The 23,065-nt window shown below is 42.5% G+C and overlaps 1 protein-coding gene and 1 non-coding gene across 2 annotated transcripts in view; both read left to right on the forward strand.

Moving 5' to 3' along the window:
* The first annotated feature begins 159 nt into the window (after positions 1–159).
* The window catches only part of LOC122024307 (glucan endo-1,3-beta-glucosidase 6-like), a 24,702-nt gene continuing 1,796 nt past the window's right edge, over positions 160–23,065 (forward strand). The window contains exon 1 of the mRNA XM_042582906.1: positions 160–967. Coding sequence (XP_042438840.1) covers positions 624–967 — 344 coding nt within the window. The 5' untranslated portion in view covers positions 160–623. The remainder of the gene's footprint in view (positions 968–23,065) is intronic.
* Positions 14,122–14,227, forward strand: LOC122025930. The gene has a single exon (XR_006123934.1). It is a non-coding gene; the product is annotated as a small nucleolar RNA R71 (small nucleolar RNA).

Here is a 23,065-nt window from a genome sequence, read left to right on the forward strand (position 1 = left end):
GAGTAATATATCGAACCATAGATAGTCTCCATTAGATATAGCAAAAGTTGCTACTTCAAAAAGTATAAAGTTATTCTACAGTAAAAGTTTCAATGTGAAAAAGTAAAAGTGGCATGTAAAATTAAATTAAAGATTCTATTTGTCGCACAAAATGATGCATCAATATCAATTTATCCATGAATTATCAACAATTACCAGCTCTCAAATCCACCTCACAAAATTAATTAATTAATTAATTGTCTATTTATTTATATATTCAGATCACTTTTTCATCGTCCGATGACTCAACTGGAACTCATCAGCCTTCTCTTTTTGTGAAAGGTCTATTTGGATTAGCTACAAGGTGTCATGTAATTTACGACCTCCAATTCTATCAAATGGCTTCCATCTTATAATGCATACATGTGTCGATGTCACACTGGAACTGTAAGATTCGTTTTTTATTTTGATTGTGATCATTGTATCCCATATGCTTCGTTGAGCTCTCTTCTTTTCCTCGGAGTTCTCCACTTCTTCAACGTCCTGAGTTCACCAGAGTCCGTCGGAGCCAGTCGTCGCTCCAAGCCCATGCCAATGCTGGTTGAATCCACGCAGTCGCGGTAAAGATCGGAGCTTTGGCGGAAATGGAAGTTTTCCATTGGGCGAACATCCTGCTTTGGGGATTTCTACTCCGCAGATGGCTTCTTTGGGTGGATTCTGCCGTCGGCGTCAACTGGGGGACGGTGTCCTCCCATAAGCTTCCTCCGGCTGTGGTGGTAGATCTGATGAAGGAGAACAGGATCGGGAAGGTGAAGCTGTTCGACGCCGACCCCGACGTCCTCCTGGCGCTGAGGGGGAGCGGCATCGAGGTGATGGTGGGGATCCCCAACGAGTTACTGGCCGTCTTGGCATCTTCGGCCGCTGCTTCCGACCTGTGGATGAGTCAGAATGTGACGAGGTACATGGTTAAAGCCGGGGTTGATATCAGGTATGTTGTTGGCAGTCCGAGGATGAAGATGAACATGTTTAATTTTATAGTTGATTGTTTTACCATATGTTAGCATGTCTGCCAGTTGATTGTTTTTATGCTTGCTCGGGAGAAAACATTTAGGGGGTGTATTCAATGTTAGACTTTTAATTATTTTGAATGACTTTTGTGGATTTTAAAAGTGGTGTATCCAATCTAGACTTTTATAAAATTTATAGAAATCTAGTGGTATCTAAATTAAATTTTTATAGAGTTTTAAAAAGTCATGTGGTATTCAAACTTGATTTTTTAAAACTCTATGAAAATCTTTTGGTATCCAATGTTTCAATAGATTTTCATGGATTCTTTTAGAAATCCTTGGATATAAATTTTAACCAATAAGGGTTCTCCAAAACACTTGGTACAATTTTAAAAATAAAATAAAAAGTCTTCTCCTCATCCTTAAGATTTCTATAGACTTCAAATCACTTTAATTTTTTACAAATAAGTCATTTCTATTCTTGTTCCTTGATTTTGATTATTTCTTTGATCTTAAAGGTCCTGCCCTTGTTCAATCTCTTGGCGGCCTGCATCAACCACTCAGCATGCATTTCATGCGAAGCTGAGAGTCCTCTGAAACGTCGTTCTCCGACGTTATAACGACAAAAGAATGGATCAGAACGGCTGGAACGAAACAACAGCCGCTTGCAGCCTTTTCTCAGGCGGCGACTCACGGTAGCGGGTTGCAGGCGGAGATTTTTTCTCCGATTGCTCGTGATGGGGAAACAATGAGTGTTATTTGGTGAAGCCTGCGGTGCGCTAGAAAGAAGGAAAATAAATAGAAAAATTGTTTGAGGTGGCCGGTGATACTTCCGTTGACTATTTGCGAGCAGGTCGAAGTCGAAGTCGATTTGGACGGCGGCGCTGTGCATAGAGAGAAGAGAAACTTGAGACAGTAGGTTTTAATATAAAATATATATTAATAAATCAAATTAATTCTTAACTTAATTAATAGATAATTTAATAAAGTCTAATAAATTTTGTTCTAAAAATATTCTATAAAATTTATTAAATTTTAAAAATTCCTAAATAAATTTTATATATTTATATTTATTTGTTTTAATAATATTATTACTAATCAAATTAATAATAATAATAATAATAATATTAATTTTATTACTAATCAAATTCATCAATTTAACATTTTATTAAAAGTTTGACAAATTAAAGGGTTGACCAACATTTCAGGTTAATTTGGATCAAAATTATAAATAAAAATATTAAAAATTATCATAATATTGTTGGATTTAAAATTATATTTGATGCGGCGGTAAAGAGTCTATCTGACACGAGTCAATTGCCACGGTGTAGGTCAAAGTCAAGGCGGTCAACATCAGGGAAGCGGATCTTTGGCTGATCGAAGAGACCCTTGTCCAATCGGCCATCTGAGTAAACAAGTATAATTAGTCCGGTCGGTAGGAGAATAAGCTACGCGGGCCGGGAGCCCGAGCCGAGCGGGCCACCCGTCTGGCTCGAAGAATGGCGTTGGCATTATACATTTAATGAAGCAATAAAATGGATAATTAATAAAGGAAAGAGAAAATCAAATAAAACACTTCATCTATCATTAAATGAGAAGAAGTAAGACAAAGATATCCTCTGTCGGTAATCAATATCATTAAACAGGGGAAGATGGAGGGTCACCAAAAAAGGTATAAAAATGGCACGCCAGGTATGAAGAAAGGCAAGAAAAATCTTTATCCTTAGTACTCACTTTTTTCCTTTCCTGTTTCTGACTTGAGCGTCGGAGGGCCAACGCCCAGGGACCCCTTCCCTGGTTTTGGTTTTGTTTTGCAAAGAGCGAGGTCTTCATCCAGTCAGCGGAACTGCCACCTCCCTGGCTTTCTAGCTTCGCGCCTTCAGACAGGATCATTTAGGCGCCGTCTGTGGGAACGTAGCATGCATCCGAGCAAGAAGAAGGAAGACGTTGGACGACTCACAACAATGACACTGACACGAGAGGATCTCGACGCATTAATACAAGATCAAGTGATGAAGATATTGGAGCAACGGCAACAACAAGCGTTGGCCGAACGACAAGTACAGGAGCCTGCAGCTTCCACTGAAGATAGACGGGCTGAGCGAGAAGACCGAACGGAACATCTTTCCATTCGGGACCCAAATGGAAAGAGGCCGATCGACACCTATGGGGAAGAACCTCATGTAGGATCGAAAAGAATTTAGATATCTCCACAATAGCATGATATTATCCACTTTGGGCCTAGATCCTCATGGTTTTGCTCTTGGGCTCTCCCCAAAAGGCCTCATACCAATGGAGATATCTTTTCTCTTATAAACTCATGATCTTTTCCATGTGTTTTCAATATGGGACTATGTTTGCAATCTTGTAACCCCAACAATCCCCCCTCAAACAAAGGACCATAGGCTTCCCACGTCCGATCCTCGACCCACCAGGTCTTCCTGCCCCTCGGTCCACCCGACCTACTAGGACTTCATTGCCTAGTCGCAACTAGGACTTCCTGCTGGTGTCTGGCCCTCTTGATCCGAACATAAGAGCCCCCACTTTCTTTGTTTGAGGTCAATATTGTACCCACATGGCTCAATCAGACCATAACTCTTATGCACAGTTGGCGGTTAAACCTTCTGGTAGTCCGGGCTTTGATACCAATTGTAGGATCGAAAAGAATTTAGATATCTCCACAATAGCATGATATTGTCCACTTTGGGCCTAGACCCTCATGGCTTTGCTCTTGGCTCTCTCCAAAAGGCCTCATACCAATGGAGATATCTTTTCTCTTATAAACTCATGATCTTTTCCATGTGTTTTCAATATAGGACTATCTTTGCAACCTTGCAACCCCAACACCTCATGCGCCCGTCCCCCTACGTCGAGCGCTGTTTTGGACCCCGACAGAAGAGAGGGGCCGGGCTGATAGAGATCGGGGATCATCCTCTGATGAATCATCTGTTCGAAACACAAGAAAAAGGAAACCAGGGAGGACGACTCATCCGAACGGGTCAATCAACATTTCTCAGAGGGGATTCTAAATGACCCTCTGCCGAAGCACTACATCCCATTGACGATTGGGGAATATAATGGGATGACTGACCCTGACGACCACTTGGCTAAGTTTGACAACGCAACCACGCTGCACCAATAAACGATTGGCGTAAAATGCCAAATCTTCCTTACCACGTTATCTGGATCGACACAACGCTGGTTCAAACGTTTGTCGAGCGGCTCGGTCCACAACTTCAAAGACTTCCGAGCGACAGAAGACGAGCGTGAATCTATTCTCATTGAAGCAAGGGTCGCGAGAGGTTTTAAGGACATATATCCAACGCTTCAATCAGGTGGCGATGGACATCCCAGCAGTCTCCTCTGATGTATTGGTAAACGCTTTCACTTTGGGGCTCACTAAGGAGAATTCTTCCGGTCACTCATTCGGAAGCCGCCAAAGGACTTTGGCCATCTGCAAAAAAGGGCCAATGAATACATCAATGTAGAAGAAGCCCAGGCGGCCAGGAAAAAGGAGGCACTCGCCGAACCAGCGGCAGCGTTCGAGCGGCGTCAACCGAGCCGCCATCAGCCTCTTAAAGGGCCTCGTTCAGGAGGAACTCAACCACAACACGAGCCTAGGATGCATGCCGTACAGCACGTTGGGGTCGGACACCCAAAAGCCTCCAGAGGCAAAATATGGGCGTCGATATTTTGCTCCTTTCATCAGTCGGCGACTCATAATACACGAGACTACTACCTGGCTAGCAGGCCGACCCCAAGAAGGTAGTATCGTCAATCACCGTCGCTCGATTGGAGATATAGGCGCGATCAACTGGGCAAAGGGAAGACGAAAAGACAGCGGTCGAACCACGCCGCCATCAATCTCAACGACGGAACAGTTCAAGTCCTGTTCGGAAGCAGGTCGAACGGAGACGACACTCAGCTCGAGAGGAAGAAAATAGGAGTAACGTCGCCCGTGGTGAAATAGGAATGATCGTCGGGGGGCCGACCGGTGGTGATTCCAATCGAGCGAGAAAGTTGCACTTGCGGCAGCTTGAAACTCATGTAGTCGGCTGCGACAAGGAGAAGGCCAAGGGACCTGAGATCAGCTTCGGTCCGAAGGATTTAGAGGGGGTAGAGATCCCCCATGACGACGCTCTGATTATCCAAGCGGTAATAGCTAATTATGTTATTCACCGTACCTTTGTTGACACAGGAAGCTCGGTAAATATCACATTTAAGAAAGCATTTAATCAGCTGCAAATCAACCGGAGCGATTTACTGCCCATGACGACTCCACTCTACGGGTTCACCGGCAATGAAGTATTGCCGATCGGCCAACTACGCCTAGCCGTTTTGCTCAGGGAAGAGCCGCTGAAGAGGACACGGACGATCAATTTCATTGTGGTGGACGACCAAATGGTGGACTCCACAGCAGGCTGCTAATTAATATGCATGCTCGACGCATACCAGGACTACCTCCAAGTGTTGCTCGCCTAAGAAGATCAAGAGAAGGTCAGTTTCATTACGACCGACGGAACCTATTGCTACAACGTCATGCCGTTCGGACTGAAGAATGCCGGAGCAACCTACCGAAGGCTGATGAATAAAATGTTCCGTAGGCAGATCGGGCGAAACATGGAGATCTATGTCGATGACATATTAATAAAATCCCTCCGAGCAGTCGACCTTTGTATGGTCGTTGAGGAAACGTGTCAAACTTTAAGAACCTATAGAATGAAGCTGAACCCCAGCAAGTGTCTGTTCGATGCTAGGAGCGGTCGTTTTCTCGGATATATCGTGACCGAGCTGGGGATCGAGGCAAATTCAAGTAAGGTGAAGGCCCTACAAGACACGCCTCCACCTCGCAATTTGAAGGAGGCCCAACGACTGACCGGAAGGATCACCGCGCTTTCTAGGTTCATCTCTAAGATGCCCGATCGAAGTCTGCCATTCTTCAAAGTACTGCACCGTGTTACGAGATTTCAATGGGACGCAGAGTGCGACCGAGGTTTAGAAGAGCTCAAAGAGTATCATAACTCTTTGCCTGTGCTAGCTAAGCCGAGCGTTGGAGAGCCTCTCTGGATCTATCTGTCATCCACAGAGCATGCGGTCGGCTCGGCATTAGTCAAGCAGAACAGTCACGAACAACAGCCTGTATATTTTTTAAGTCATATATTGAAAGATGCTGAATCTCGCTATGCTGATATGGAAAAGTTAGCTTACGCTCTGGTGCTTGCCGCACGGAGACTCCGCCCTTACTTTCTTGCTCATCCGATCATCGTCATGACCAATAGTACCCTGGGAAAAGTCCTCCTCAACCCAGCGACGTCCAGCGGCTAATCAAATGGACAACTGAATTAAGCGAGTTTGATATTCAATATCAACCCCGAACGGCGATCAAAGCACAGACCTTAGCTGATTTCGTCACAGAAGTCCAGAACACGGAACCAAAAGCAACCTGGAGAATATATGTGGATGGTTCTTCCACTCGGCAAGGGAGCGGGATCAACATACTATTGATCTCACCAAGGGAAGACCGAATTCAGCTCTCCGTTCGGCTAGAATATCGGGCCACCAATAATGAAATCGAGTATGAAGCGCTAATTGTCGGCTTGCAGGCGGTGCGGTACTTTGGGCCCACAAAGGTCCTCATTCACTCGAATTCTCAGCTAGCCACTCAGCAGTTGTCAGGGATATTCGAAATAAACAGCTCCCGACTCAAGTTCTACGCAGAAGCCTTCGAAAAACTGAGGGCAAGTTTTCAAGAAGTCACTATACAGAAGATTCCCCGATCAGACAATTATTCGACAGACGACTTAGCCAAATTAGCTAGCTCCTTAACGCTGGTCGTGATTGAATACCTGATCAAGCAGGTTTTACTGGTGGCACACATTGATCGGATGAAAGACCTCTCCTTCCGAGGACGCCACTCATCAAATTTCTCCGACCGGGTGTAACACCGTCTGATCAGGAGGCTAATCGTCTACTGAAGAAAAGGGCTTGACAATTTACGTTGATCGGGAATCAACTCTACAAGCGAGCCCTTTCTAGGCCCCTGCTCAAGTGCGTCGAATCAGAAGACATAGAGTACATCCTCCAAGAAGTACATCAAAGCTCCTGTGGGAATCATCAGGGCGACCGTTCATTAGCCCGGAAGATCCTTCTCGCCGGATATTTTTGACCCACGATTCAAGAAAATTCCGCTCAGACTGTAGCCACTTGTCTGTCCTGCCAAAAGTATCATCACATCCCACATCGACCAACCAAGGAGATGAAAATATCTACGGTGTCTTGCCCGTTCGACCAATAGGGCATGAACATCGTGGGACCGTTTCCTGGCAATCGGTCAGCAGAGGTTCCTACTCGTCGCTGTGGGCTATTTCTCAAAATGGATGGAGGTCGAACCTTTGGCAAAGATAAGTGAATAGATGGTCATCAAGTTCATCTGGCAAAATATCTTATGCCTGTTCGGCTGTTACGCTCCGCAAGTGTACGGAAATGTCGCAAGTAATATAAAAGATTATCGTATCCACATGGACTGGAATAAGCACTAGAAATGTCTCAATGCGAATTAGCTAAACAACTGTCCAATTGTTTCAAATGCAAAGTGAAGGTAAACAAATCTAATATTAAAGATCAACAAACAAGAGTTTAGTGTTTTGGGTTATGATAAGGGAGATTCTAGGAGTTTCGGTTTCTTTGTAAGATTTCTTGAATGTAAATGGTTCACCAATTATTATCCCTCAATTGCCAAACACTTGTAGAAAGTTGCCGGTTCTCTCTTGCAATAGATAATCAGCTAAGGACTGAGAAATGTATCTAAATATGATCAATTAGACGTGAACCTACGTTGTCCTTACACAGAAGCGCACCTATTACTATACCTTCCTCGGATATCAACATAGAAGCCCGTAACTTATTAATCTATCAAGATACAAGAAACTAATCACAAGATCCATCCTACTCTCTTGAATATTCCTATTTCCTCTTCAAGATTATCTCTCAAACGTCCTTACACGGGCTTGCACCTGTCACGTGGATCCCTCGGATGATCGAGTGAGAGTTTATCTTTACTAAGTCCACAAGAAATCCAAACAATCAATCAAGAATGAGAATTAAGCACAAATCACCATTAATCATTCAAGATCTAATTGATACAAGCAAGACAATGTCATTGAAACAAGAAATTGGCAAATCCATAAAAGATTACATCAATCCATCGTACAAATACTCCCTTAATCCTAGAATACAAGATCTACTCCATGAATCGAGGAAGAATACCCGAAGAAATAAAGATTACAAGCATTTCTTAAATCCCCAATCCAAGAAACCAAGAAAAGGGGGAAAGAGAAAACTTATCTATGAAGAAGCCTCGTCTTCGGATCCAATCCTCGTTCCGGAGTCGAAATCGTCAAGAACTCCCCTCGAATCGCCCAGAAATCCTCCCAAGAATGGGAGGAAACCACCAAATCTTGCCTTCTCCCAAAAGGGGAGAGATCCCCTTTCAATTCATGAAGGAGGGTTTAAATAGAGGAGGAAATCGGGCGCCACACGGCCCCATGACACGGCCGTGTGAGATTCACACGGCCATGTCCAGTTCCTTCTCTGCCAAAGCTGCACGGCCGTGTGACTCACACGGCCAGGACCCTTCTGCTCTCTGGAAATGCTACACGGCCGTGTGGTGCACACGGCCACCACCTGCTTGGCCTCTGGAAACCTCACACGGCCGTGTAGATCTACACGGCCATGTAAGGCATCTGCTCTAATTTCTTCAAATCAAGACACGGCCGTGTGAGATTCACACGGCCATGTCCTCTTCCCTTCCTGTTAAAACTACACGGCCGTGTGTGGTACACGGCCTGATGCTCTCTCCCTTCAATTCCTTCCAAGCTTGTCCGAGGACGTACAATCTTCACCAATTTCGACTCCTGTGTACAGAAAATGCACAAAAAGCAGATCTCCGAACCAAAAGAGTAAATATGCTAAAAGGAAAGCCGGAAGTATAAGAATGCATAGATCAAGCATGCTCAAAGTATGTAAATGTGCGTAAAAACATGCATAAAAGAGTATATAATCTACGTACATCATACCCCCAGACTTAAACCTTTGCTTGTCCTCAAGCAAAATGCTGCAGTATAAATTCATATGTTCTACAACACATTCATAAAACCTAGTGCACTTTCCTAACTCTATCAAAAAGTTTCATTAACAAGCGTGATCATGGAAACAAGTAAAGTATGGTTCAAGCATAAGAATCTTGTGCACAGTGTAAAAGTAACTCAACACCTTTCAAGTTTCAATCCATGTCCTAGTCAAGTCGTCATCAAATTTGAATTCCTAGTGTTTCCAGTGAAAGACAAGTAACCAGTGATAGGCACTTACTCACCATTCACTTGGTTCATATTTCTCAACTAACCCAAGGTCTCAAAGGTGTGCTCAATCTCAAGGAAAGCTAAGCAGTCATTTCCCCAGTAACTTAACTCGGTCTCAAAGGGGTGACTTGCTAGATTCCACTCATGACAACTGTTTTTTATATCCCTTATTTTTTTTATTTTATTTTTATTTTTTTTAATAAGTGTTTGCATTGTGCAAAACTTATTCACAAATGTACTTTTAGCACACATGTTAGGATATTTTGATTTTTCCAAATGAGCTTTAATGATTTGAGCCTCATCCAGTAACCAAAATGAAAGTTGAGAAATCACCATGGAAACCAAGTACTAAGCAAACAAGATGAATCATGACTATTTCAATGACATCAACTATTCAAGCATCAAGCACAAGTGTAGTGAAGATAAAATCCTTAAGGTTGAACCAAAACTAAAACTCATCACCATAAGATTCTTAGCTTATTAATGCTTCCCAAGATAGAAAAAAGAACTACACAAAGTTTACTACTAGCATCATTCGAACATCATGAATCAAGACAATAATCGTGCTAACATTTCACTTGAATCCAAGAAAGCATATAAGTGAAGATTTGATGTTCTCAAAATTTTTTTTTTTTTTTTTTTTTGCCATGATTATTTCAAAAACAAACAAAATAAAGCAACAAGCAATGAAAATATGAACCAACATGAAAAACTAACAAAAATTAAAAACTGAAAACCAAACTAAACAGTAACACCCCCCAGACTTAAACTTTTCATCGTCCCGATGAAATCAATATGGTGGAGGAGGTGGAGGTGGACGAGGGAAAGGAGCTCTACGACGTGGTTGGCCAATAGGAAAACTAGGAAAACCTGGAATCTCACCCAAGGATCTATGATACTCATATAAAGCATCTACTTGTTGGCTAGTAAGCATCATGCTCTGCATAAAATCTCTCATCCTAGCCTGATCAGTATCATAATCCTGCACAAATTCAGCCACTTGACCTTGAAAATTCCTCGTAAACTGAAAATGATTTTGTACCTCCCTAAACTGATCATCAGATAAAGAGAAGCGCCCCTCCAACATTTTTCGTTGGGCATCTTGCTTCTCATGAAGTGATTCTAGAGATGTACGAAAATCTAAAAAATCAAACCTAGAAGATCCCGTGCCATATGCAAAAGAATGCCTAGCAGGCTCCATAAAACTAGAAGGCTGCGGGTGTCCAGATGACGAGGGCTCATGATGTGGCTCAGTGTCTCTAGGTATAGAAGGGTTATCCTCAAAATCTAACTCAGAAATTACCCAATTAGCCGGGTTACGAATAGTAGTTCGTTCAGGAAAAGGAAGGGGTAAAGTAGAACCACTCCTCCTAGGAAACGCGAAACCATTCTCATCCCGAACGATCATTTTCATAGCAAGACATGCATCAATGTCAATCATGTCATTACCATGAATTATTTCCAACCCATCAACATCAAGATTTAAATTATAAGCTATTCGGGTAATCAAACCACCAAAAACAATTGATCCCGATGATGCCCTAGCAGATCTTAATAAGGTTTGAACAAAATGAAAACCAGAATCAAATTCAACCTTATAAAGCATAGCCCATAAAGCATAAAGCTCTATCTTTTTAACCACCCCATCACTCTCTCCCCTACCAAAAATAGTTTTACCCATGACTCTATGTAGATACCTAAAGATGGGGTTTTGCATATGGGAGGCCTTAGCTCTTGAAGGCTCATAAGGTTGATATAACCCGGTTATTGAATTCCAAAAATGATTCCAATTAAACCTTGGATTAAACCTACGAGGGCTACCGGTGGTTAATCCAAAACAAGAATTAAAGTCACTAAATGCCCATAGAAATTCTTGATTCATTAGTCTAAATGAGATTTTTCCAAAATAATCATCTTCATTAGTAAAATGGACATCCAATGAACTTAAAAATTCCAAAACAAGACGAGGATATGTAGGCAAATGTGTGTACATAATATCACTCCAATCCAAAAACCCAATCATCAAATCTACATCTTCTCTAATTCCAAGCATATCAAGAACAGTTGGGTCCATATATCTAGTACACACTATCTTTCTATTGACAAGAATTGCAAATCTAGTTACTTGATCATCGTTTCTAAACACAATATTGAATTCATTGTCATTACCTTCGTTGCGTGAAGTCCTTTTGCCCTTGCCCTTCACTGGTTGTTTTCCTTTGTCCCTTGATGGCTCCTTCTCTTTGTCTCCACTGGATCCACCACCTCCTTTGCGAAGTTTCTTCAAAATGTTGGACATCTTGATGAGTTTAGATAGGGGAAGAATTATCTAGGGTTGGAAAAATGGAACTCAAAGAACAAAACTTCAAAGAGCAAAGATCTTAGGTTAGGAGAATAAAAAGTCCAAGTCTTAGAGAGGAGGAGAATCCAGATCTAAGAGATCTTGAGAGATTAGAGAGGAGTTTTTAAGAGATTGGGAGAGAAAGAGATGTTTTGGAGAGTTGGGGGTGTGCGGAACACGGCCAAGATCTGGCCGTGTAAGGTAGAAAGAAGACTTTAATAACTCTCCTACACGGGCCGTGCAGATCCACACGGCCTCCCCCTCTTCCTTCTCTGGATTCTTCGCACGGCCGTGTCTGGGACACGACCTCTCCATCTTTCTTCTCGGGATTCTTTACACGGCCGTGTCTGGGACACGACCTCTCCATCTTTCTTCTCGGGATTCTTTACACGGCCGTGTTTGAGACACGACCTAGACCTTTTTCTCCTCGGGAGATCCTACACGGCCGTGTCTGGCTCTGCAACCTTTGCCGGCCGTGTATAGCACACGGCCGGGCTCTGTTTTGCACCTAACCTGAAAACAAAATTAAAAGAATGCATCAAACTAAAAGAAATTAAAATACAAATCAAAACTAACTAAAAGAACCCTTGGGTTGCCTCCCAAGAAGCGCTTGTTTAAGGTCTTTAGCTCGACCAAACTTGATCATTCACTTCTTTTCCTCGCCCTTGGAGGACAGATATACTTTTCGTTTTTGTTGGGAGATCTTCTCCCAACATCTCCCACCTCATTGTCTCCTTCGTTTGGTGGCCTTCCATGAGGATGGAAATTCCATTCCTCAAGTTTATAAATGCTTGTCCTACTACAAACATTTAAAAGAGACGAGACATGGTTAGAGATATTAGATAGATCATATTCCACCCTTTCCTTACCAATTACCAAAGAAAGCTTATGATTTTTGACATCAATTATAGCTCCAGCTGTAGCAAGGAAAGGTCTTCCTAATATGATAGGAATCCTGGGGTCCTCTTCCATGTCCAACACGACAAAATCTGTGGGAATAACATTCCCATCCACCTCAACTGGCACATCTTCTATAATACCCAAAGGGTACCTGCAGGAATGATCAGCAAGTTGAAGTGCCATAGTAGTAAGTTTAATGTTTTTGAGACCTAATTTATTACAAATTGAATAGGGAATGAGGCTAACACTTGCCCCCAAATCACAAAAAGCTTTTTCAAAAAATTCTTTTCCTATGTTGCAAGGAATATAAAAGCTCCCTAGGTCCTTTAGTTTTGGGGAAGTGTTCTTCTCCAAAATAGCACTACATTCCTCACTAAGCGCAATTGTCTCAACCTCTCCTCTTCTTCTCTTGTTTGACATGAGATCCTTCAGGAATTTGGCAAATCTAGGCATTTGAAGAATAGCATCAATAAGAGGTACCTCTACACAAATTTCCTTAACTTTTTCTAAAAACTTGTCAAATTCTTCATCTTTCTTGAGCATTGTAAGTCTCTGGGGAAAAGGGACAGCTTTGCTATGATGGTTCGAAGAGTCTCTTCAACCTCAATGGTACTCTCCTCATTAGCTCGAATCTGATTTGGTATAAGAGGAGAGAGCTCTTCTTCTTTTTGTACCCCTTTTGGAGCAGTCACTTGGGAGTCTCCCAAGGTCCGTCCGCTCCTAAGCTCAATTCTATTGCAATGCTCCATAGGATTCACATCAGGTTTTCCTGGAAGTTGTCCTGGTGCTCTGGATGATGAGGAAGCTAGTTGGGCAATTTGACTATCCTGGATCTTTTGATGCTTTTTAGAATTATCCATTCTCAACGAGCTTTGCTAAATCTTGCTTCATTTCATTCTGACTTGAGATAATTTCTTCAAGCATCTTTTCAATATTTGACTTTGGTAAGCCTTGAGAAGATAGATGTTGAAAATTTTGTTGCCCAGCTTGAAAATTTGGTCTTGCCCCCATAGATGGTCCTTGATCTTGATTATTTCTGTAAGAAAAATTGGGATGGCTCTTCCATCCAGGGTTATAAGTATTTGAGTATGGGTTGTTCTGCCTTTGATTGTAACTCATGATTGCATCACATTGTTCCAGTTGATTGATTTGTGCAGTGATAGCTCCCAATGGACATGAGTCATTTGAGTGCTCTGAACTCCCACATACTTCACAAGATGTACTAATAGCATTGACCATATTAGCACTAGTCCCCATGTTCTCAAATTTCTTTGTAAGAGCGTCCAATTTTGCAGACAAAAGAGTGACTGCATCTACATCAAACTTCCCTGATGCTTTAATTGTTGGGTTTACAGAAGAATAGCCACCACTTCTTTCATTTGCCCATTGATGATGATTTTGTGCTACACTGTCAATAATTTCTTCAGCTTCATCTAAACTTTTATTCATAAGTGCCCCTCCAGCAGTTGAATCAAGGGACACTTTGGTATGATAGTTGATACCATTATAAAAAGTGTGCAACACTAACCATCTTTCCAACCCATGATGTGGGCATTGTCTGAGCATACTATTATATCTATCCCATGCTTCAAAAAGAGATTCTGAGTCAGTTTGCTTGAAGCTTGCAATTAAATTCCTCATATGAGCTGTTTTGCTTGGTGGATAGAATTTATCAAGAAACTGTTGCTCACACTGCTCCCAAGTGGTGATGCTATTAGGGGCCAAAGAATTCAGCCATTGCTTTGCCCTATCTCTTAAAGAAAACCCAAATAATAATAATCTAACTGCTTCTGAAGGAACTCCATTCATTTTCATGGTACCACATATTTCATAAAAGACCTCTAAGTGTTGATTGGGGTCTTCATGAGGTCCTCCACCAAATTGGTTCTGCTGCACCATAGATATAATTGCGGGTTTGATCTCAAAGTTATTAGCTTCCACTGAAGGTCTTGAAATACTAGATCGAAAACCTCTTGCATAAGGTGCTGCATAATCCTTGAGTGGTCTATTCGCCATGTTCAAATGTTCCTGTTCTTCAATTTGCCTTTGCAGAATTCTTCTTTTATGGAAAGTTCTGTCAATCTCAGGGTCAAAAGGAAAGAATTTCCTGCAAAGTTAGATCTTCGCATACACAAGAACAAGATAGCAAATGACAATTCAACAGAAAAAGAAAAATAAAAGAATAAAAAATGCAGAATTGAATTTGTACAAAAAGAATTAACAAGAAGTAAAAGTTATACAAGAAAGTAAAAACAGAAATCTAATGATTAGTTACAACTATGCAATATGAAAGGAAAACAAATGTTATGTTTAGTCTAACTCAATTGATAATTCCTAATGTTATAGCGCAGTCCCCGGCAACGTCGCCAAAAACTTGTTACGCTCCGCAAGTGTACGGAAATGTCGCAAGTAATATAAAAGATTATCGTATCCACATGGACTGGAATAAGCACCAGAAATGTCTCAATGCGAATTAGCTAAACAACTGTCCAATTGTTTCAAATGCAAAGTGAAGGTAAACAAATCTAATATTAAAGATCAACAAACAAGAGTTTAGTGTTTTGGGTTATGATAAGGGAGATTCTAGGAGTTTCGGTTTCTTTGTAAGATTTCTTGAATGTAAATGGTTCACCAATTCTTATCCCTCAATTGCCAAACACTTGTAGAAAGTTGCCGGTTCTCTCTTGCAATAGATAACCGGCTAAGGACTGAGAAATGTATCTAAATATGATCAATTACGTTGTCCTTACACAGAAGCGCACCTATTACTATGCCTTCCTCGGATATCAACATAGAAGCCCACAACTTATTAATCTATCAAGATACAAGAAACTAATCACAAGATCCATCCTACTCTCTTGAATATTCCTATTTCCTCTTCAAGATTATCTCTCAAACGTCCTTACACGGGCTTGCACCTGTCACGTGGATCCCTCGGATGATCGAGTGAGAGTTTATCTTTACTAAGTCCACAAGAAATCCAAACAATCAATCAAGAATGAGAATTAAGCAAAAATCACCATTAATCATTCAAGATCTAATTGATACAAGTAAGACAATGTCATTGAAACAAGAAATTGGCAAATCCATAAGAGATTACATCAATCCATCATACAAATACTCCCTTAATCTTAGAATACAAGATCTACTCCATGAATCGAGGAAGAATACCCGAAGAAATAAAGATTACAAGCATTTCTTAAATCCCCAATCCAAGAAACCAAGAAAAGGGGGAAAGAGAAAACTTATCTACGAAGAAGCCTCGTCTTCGGATCTAATCCTCGCTCCGGAGTCGAAATCGTCAAGAACTCCCCTCGAATCACCCAGAAATCCTCCCAAGAATGGGAGGAAACCACCAAATCTTGCCTTCTCCCAAAAGGGGAGAGATCCCCTTTCAATTCATGAAGGAGGGTTTAAATAGAGGAGGAAATCGGGCGCCACACGGCCCCATGACACGGCCGTGTGAGATTCACACGGCCATGTCCAGTTCATTCTCTGCCAAAGCTGCACGGCCGTGTGACTCACACGGCCAGGACCCTTCTGTTCTCTGGAAATGCTACACGACCGTGTGGTGCACACGACCACCACTTGCTTGGCCTCTGGAAACCTCACACGGCCGTGTAGATCTACACGCCATGTAAGGCATCTGCTCTAATTTCTTCAAATCAAGACACGGCCGTGTGAGATTCACACGGCCATGTCCTCTTCCCTTCCTGTTAAAACTACACGGCCGTGTGTGGTACACGGCCTGATGCTCTCTCCCTTCAATTCCTTCCAAGCTTGTCCGAGGACGCACAATCTTCACCAATTTCGACTCCTGTGTACAGAAAATGCACAAAAAGCAGATCTCCGAACTAAAAGAGTAAATATGCTAAAAGGAAAGCTGGAAGTATAAGAATGCATAGATCAAGCATGCTCAAAGTATGTAAATGTGCGTAAAAACATGCATAAAAGAGTATATAATCTACGCACATCATCGGCATCCCCCGACGGCTTATCTCAGACAACGGGAGGCAATTTGCCGATCGGAGGCTCAAAGAACGGTGCGAAAGCTATGGTATCCAACAGGCCTTCACCTCGGTGGTTTACCCCCAAAGAAACGGCCAAGCGAAAGTAACCATCGGGAGATTCTCAGAGGATTGCGAGCTCAGCTCGACCACGCAAGAGGCAGCTGGGTCGACGAACTCCCTAGCGTCCTATGGGCCCTACACACGACCCCAAAGGAGGCGACCGGCGTGACGCCATTTCATTTGGTGTACGGCGGTGAAGCACTATTCCTGGTGGAAGTCGGAGTGGAGTCCGATCGGGTGCAGCACTATGACGAAGAGAACGGCGAGCAGAGGCTGATGGAACTAGACTTGGTTGATGAAGCACGAGAAAAAGTTATCGTTCGACTAATGGCATACCGACAGCGGATGAAACAGAGCTACAACCGGAGAGTTATCCCGCGGTCCTTCTAGCTCGTCAATCTAGTGTGGAAGAGGATAAAACCGGTTAGTGACGTCACCAAACACGAACCTCCATGGATGGGACCCTGTAAGGTCGTGCAGAAACTCTGCTCGGGAGCATATTATCTAGAAGTAGGAGATGGAAGATGACTCGAGCGTCCATGGAGTGCGAACCACCTCCAACCCTATATGGCCAGGTAAGAGGTGTGTGAATGATTATATTTACCTGTATGTGAGTGTATGTCTTCCTAATGCAGGACAAGTATGAATAAAATTGCAAGCATTCCAGACTCATAAGTCGAGCGACGATTATAAACCCATGTCTTCATCAGCGACCTTAAACCCTTATCTTTACCAGCGGTCGAGCGGCGACCTTAAACCCATGTCTTCATCAACGGTCGAACGACGGCCTTAAACCCACATCTTCATCAACGGTCGAGCGGCAACCTTGAACCCGGAACTGATCAGTCGGCTATACAGATAACTCGTTGCTGATCAACAAAGCCACCCTTGAGTTTGCGCGACAATGCTTGAACTAAAATACAAGGCGTAAAATTAAAATGTCAAACGACGAGAAAGAATCTAAGAGTTAGCTGGACGGACGAGCATTCATTGATACTTAAGAATATTTTTACAGAAGCAAAACTCTCAACAGGCTCACTCCAAATAATCTAAGACATCGTCGGGCAGCGACTCAATTAGCTTGTCCCGACTGATGACCTTGCTTGTCAGGGTGGAGGGGAGGTAGCCGCTTTCCTTCAGTTGATCGAGCGCCCGTCGATTGAAAGGTTAAATAAACGGAGTGCCCGATCTGCTCTGAGCTGATGTAAGCTTGCTTCATAAGATCAAACCTGCTCGACTCGGCTCCCCGTTATGTCTCTAAAGCCGCATGGGAAGCCTTCAGCTCTTCCTTCAAATTAGCCAATTCTTCATCTTTTGCGGCGAGCTGGATCTTCACTGCGATATGCTCGGACGACCGTCCATCCCGCTCAACTTTCAGCGCGGCCTCGACCTCCTTCAGGTTCTGAGCCAACACCCGAAACTCTTTGTTTTTTTTTTATCTCTAGATCTTCAATGGCACGGAGTTTCCTAGTATTGGCCGAGTGAATTTTGAACTCAAAGGAGGCAACCTGTTTATTAAGTCAGACCAGCTGTACCGGCTGCTCGGCGCTCTTGCCTTTCTCCGCTTCGAGCTGCTCGGAGCTCTTATTCAGATTGACTCTTAGTTGAGTCATCTCAGAACTCAACTATTCCAGCTACGCTTGAGAAGAAGATGATTGGTCGCTCGGTGCCCACAGCTGCTTGACTTTCTGCTCAAAAAATGCAAGCCTCCGGCATATAGTCAGGTTCTCCACTCAATACTGTGAAGAAGGAAAATTTTTTTTATAGTCAAGCGGCGACGAATAGTAACATGTAAAATACTTACCCGAATTGACATCTAGGTATGACTATCGGCAAGCGCCCCTAGAGGCATGACCGCCGCACGGGCCCTGGCATCGACCCATATCTGTGCAAGCGGCCCCTAGATAATTATTTGGTGCTCCGGGGCTTGGGAGTCAGCATTGTCAGAGTCGCGCCACTCATCCGTCGGTAGATGGATGACCGCCGTTATGTGGCGCTAGCCACTCGAGTGGACGAGGCTGAGGTTGCTCTGCCACCCGACTGAGACATTGACATTGGGCGGACGCAAGACTTCTGGGTCTTCGGCAGAGGCGGTAGGAAAGCGACCGGCGATACACAGATTGTTCCTTGTGGTAGACCGGACAAGGACGGTGTCCGATCGGATGAAAGCGAAGTATGTGGAGTGGCCGTCGCTTGCTCAGGCATAGGTGTGGAGGTTTCGCCCCGCTCGGATGATAGACGTGGGCTTGTCCTGGTTGGAGTTTGTGCAGTAGAGGTTGTGGCTCGGGCAACAATCTCTACGCAGCGCTTCTTCCGGCTTATCAACGGCTCCCTTGAAGAAGTCGATTCCGAGGCCTCGGTAACTTGAATTATCGGAAACCGCTCGGGTGGGGGATTCGCTGCTATAACCACTGCTTCGCTGACCGTACGACTGACTACTCCTTCGCTCCCTTGAGCTGGGGCTCCTATGCTCTCTCCGAGTGGATCCTCCTGAGAGTCGACCGGCTGCAAACCATGGCTCTCTAACTCAGCCACAGCCGTAGCATTGATCTCTGCGTCCGCGAGTTTGGCTTTGCCGACCAGACGTGCATGCAACATGACTTGGGCTGCAAAAGAAAAGGAGAAATCAGTTAGATTTAAAAGTTAGACCAAGAAGGAGCGTACCTAAGCTGGACGGAAGCCTTGTGCGGATCGGGCTCAGGCCGAACACATAGATGACACCCTCTAGCAGCAACTTGTATATATGGTATTTCTGATCGGCTAAGCTGAAAGCTGCATGAAGGTAGTCCGAGCGACTCTTGTATTTCTTGAGCTCTGGAGGGTTCGACACTTCTAATTGCCACCTGGTCGGGAAATTCGACCGCTAGGGAAAGCGAACAAAAAAATAGTAGTCCCTCCAATGCTTGTTGGAGGACGATATCTTGTCAAAGAAGACTAGGCCCACTCGGGCTTAGAAGAGAAAAGTCCCCGGCGCAGACAGTTTGGGGTAATAGAAATAGTGAAAGAGCCGAGGAGTGAGGGGAATGTCTTGCAAGCGAAACAGAACGACGACCCCGCACAACAATCGAAAGGAGTTCGACACTAGTTGATAGAGAGGAATATAAAAATATTTACAAACGGTAGAGAAGAAAGGGTGGATTGGGAATCGTAGACCGACAGTAAATTGGTCCCTAAAGAAGCATACAAAACCCGGAGGCAGCTCGTTCGGGCGGTCAAAAGCCGAAGGAAGACCAATTTGATAATCAGATGGAATTTCAAAGGTAGCTCTCAAACTCTCAACATCGCCTCCGTCGAACCTGGACTCAATGGACATATACCAGAGTCCAGGGACGGAGACAGGAGGTTGAGAAGAGCTTGCCATGGGAAATAAAAGTCGACAGGAAACAACGAAGAAACTCGACTAAAAGAGAGGACACTAAGAAAGACCAATAGACAGATTCGATTGAAAAGAGACGAGAGCTTACTAGAGAAATCGCTGAGATTGACGAAAAAGGCGAAGGACGTAGTGTCGCAAGATGCTCACCGACGAAGACGAAGACGCAAAGTGAGGAAGATGGTGAAGCACGCGAGGCTTATAAACCTCGCGGTCGATCGACCTTAGCCGTCCGATCCAAGGTTACGTATACCTAGAAGCAGATCCAACCGTTGATTTTGAAAAGGCGCACGTCTCGTCACAAGTGAATGTCCACCTGTCACATCGAGCATGCGACGACAGTACGGGACATGTGTCCTGCGGTCACCGAATAACATTTAATGAACTTATTTAAAAAGGTATGGTCGCGTGCTCAACTATAATTAGCAGGGATTTGCACTGTCTTCAAGAAATATGGATGATGTCAGCCATGACCGAACTTGCCCTAGGACACATAACGAAAGACAATTTGTTGTTGCTCATCTTCCCGATCGGTGCAAGGAACGAATCACAGGACTGAACCCGGCAACGGCGAAATGAAGCCGAGTGATGTTGGCTTGTGGACCAACTAGCGATTATAGATTGAGCATAGTCCGATCAGACACTATAGCATTTGGGTCGAACGGGCTTCAGAGTTGCCAATAACATCTTGTCCAATCAGTCGGACTTGTAGCCTCCTTCGACTAGACTTGAAGGGGAGGCTTATGATGCGGCGGTAAGGAAGAGCTTACCTGGCACGAGTCAATTGCCACGGTGTACGTTAAAGTCAAGGCGGTCAACACCAGGGAACTAGATCATTGGCTGATCGGAGAGACCCTTATCCGATCGGGCATTTGAGTAAACAAGTATAATTAGTCCGGTCGGCAGGAGAACAAGCTACATGGTCCAACAGCCCGAGCCGAGCGGGCCATCCGTCTAGCTCGAAGAATGGCGTTGACATTATACACTTAATGAAGCAATAAAATGGATAATTAATAAAGGAAAGAGAAAATCAAATAGAACACTCCATCTATCATTAAATGTGAATAAGTCAAGATAAAGATATCCTCTGTCGCTAATCAATATCATTAAACAGGGAAGATAGAGGATCACCAGAAAAGGTATAAAAAGGGCACGCCAGGTATGAAGAAAGGCAAGAAAAATCTTTATCCTTAGTACTCACTTTTTTCCTCTGCTGTTTCTGACTTGAGCGTCGGAGGGCCAACGGTAGGGACCCCTTCCCTGGTTTTAGTTTTGTTTTGCAGAGAGCAAGGTCTTCATCTAATCAGCGGAACTGCCACCTCCTCGACTTTCTAGCTTCGTGCCTTCAGACAGGATTAATATTATTAAAGTTTTTTTAAGTGAGACGTTATCTTCTCTTTGTTTTTAGCCAAAACAGGATAAAAGTATAAAAAGTTGAAAAAGTTTTTTATGGACAAGTTTACTATTTATTATTTTATTAAAAAAAATAAATTTAATTAGGTATTTTAGGTTTTGTTTGAAAATAAATATCGTGTGAGACCATGACCGCCTACGCTTTTCCAAGTTTGAATACACCCCCTTAAATCCACATGTTTCCGTGAAATTTACAAATGTTTGTAAAAGTCTTGTAAAAAAGTCTATAGAACTCCATGGAATTCTTTTCATAACTATATGAGATTCTATAAAAGTCAATAAAAATCTATCAACTCCACAAAATCTATCATTAAAAAAAGTCAATGAAAGTCATTCAATCTCTTGATGATATTAAATACACCCTATTAGTTTATAAAATACTATCCGGTGATCGCAGGAGTATAAAATATTGGCAGACGAATGGAGATCAAAGAGACTGGGTTACTAATATTAAAATAAGATAAAATTTATTTAAATATAAATAATGATATAGTATGAAATTGAGCCCAAGCATCTATATAACCACCCTATTTAGTGGGTTAAAAACTTGGTTGTTGTCATCGTCATTGTTGTTGTATGAAATACTGATATGTTACATGGAGAAAATTATTTGTTTGCTAAATCCACATATAAAGTGTGTCTAATTGAGTATATCATAATAGATCAACCTTAGATATTTCTTCACCATATGTTTATGCACATATATAAATATATCTTCAACATTTATCTTTGAGCGACGACTTGAGAGTGAGTGTTCATTTCGAGTTAGCATGACCTATTCCTTGTGCTCTTTAACTAGAAATATGAATGATTCATGTGTAAAAGGGCAGCCCGGTGCAGGAAGCTCCCGTCATACGGGGTACCGGGAAAGGATCCATTGTATGCAACCTTACACATGAATGATTCATATGTCTAATAACATATTTCATCTAGTTAGGTTCAAGAAAACAACATGGGAAGTGAGTTCGCAGATCAACTGTGTTGCCTATGTGATAGCAAAATAAACAAGTTTGAAAATTAGCAAGCTTAACCCAATAGTATTCAATAATAAAGCTCATGAACTGGTCATGAATAACATTATCTACAAACTTATCAATGTTTCTTTTACTTTTTATTCAAATATACAAAGAACATATAGCACAAGTGCATTTGTGATTATTGTATATCTCTTATTTTAAATAGTTTACAAATTGTATAGGTAATAAAATTGTACAAGTTCAAATTATCGATAATATGTTGAATATGTCAAAAATAATATTTTTCATTTTCTAGGCCAACATTTGAAGTTCTAACCGAATTATAAGAACAATCTTGCCTCTAGTTGAACTTGGTAAAAGCTCAAACTCGATAAGCATTATAATAAACAAGGTTGAATTCTTTTTTAAGATTAATAAAATAAACAAAATTACTTTACCATAGTCAAGCAAGGCTTGGCTCTTTTACAACCCTACTGTCATTTGTATTCGAATTAAACAAGCTCTAAAATAGCTGCTATTTACTTTGATGTCGATAATGGTTGGTTTCATCTCCTGAACACATAAGCAACAATACAGCTTTATTCTCAAGATCATCGGAGTCTACAAATAAGGCGATGTATTGAAGCTCACATTAATTACATATCAATA

This window comes from Zingiber officinale, chromosome 9B, assembly GCF_018446385.1.
Source record: "Zingiber officinale cultivar Zhangliang chromosome 9B, Zo_v1.1, whole genome shotgun sequence".
NCBI lineage: Eukaryota > Viridiplantae > Streptophyta > Magnoliopsida > Zingiberales > Zingiberaceae > Zingiber > Zingiber officinale.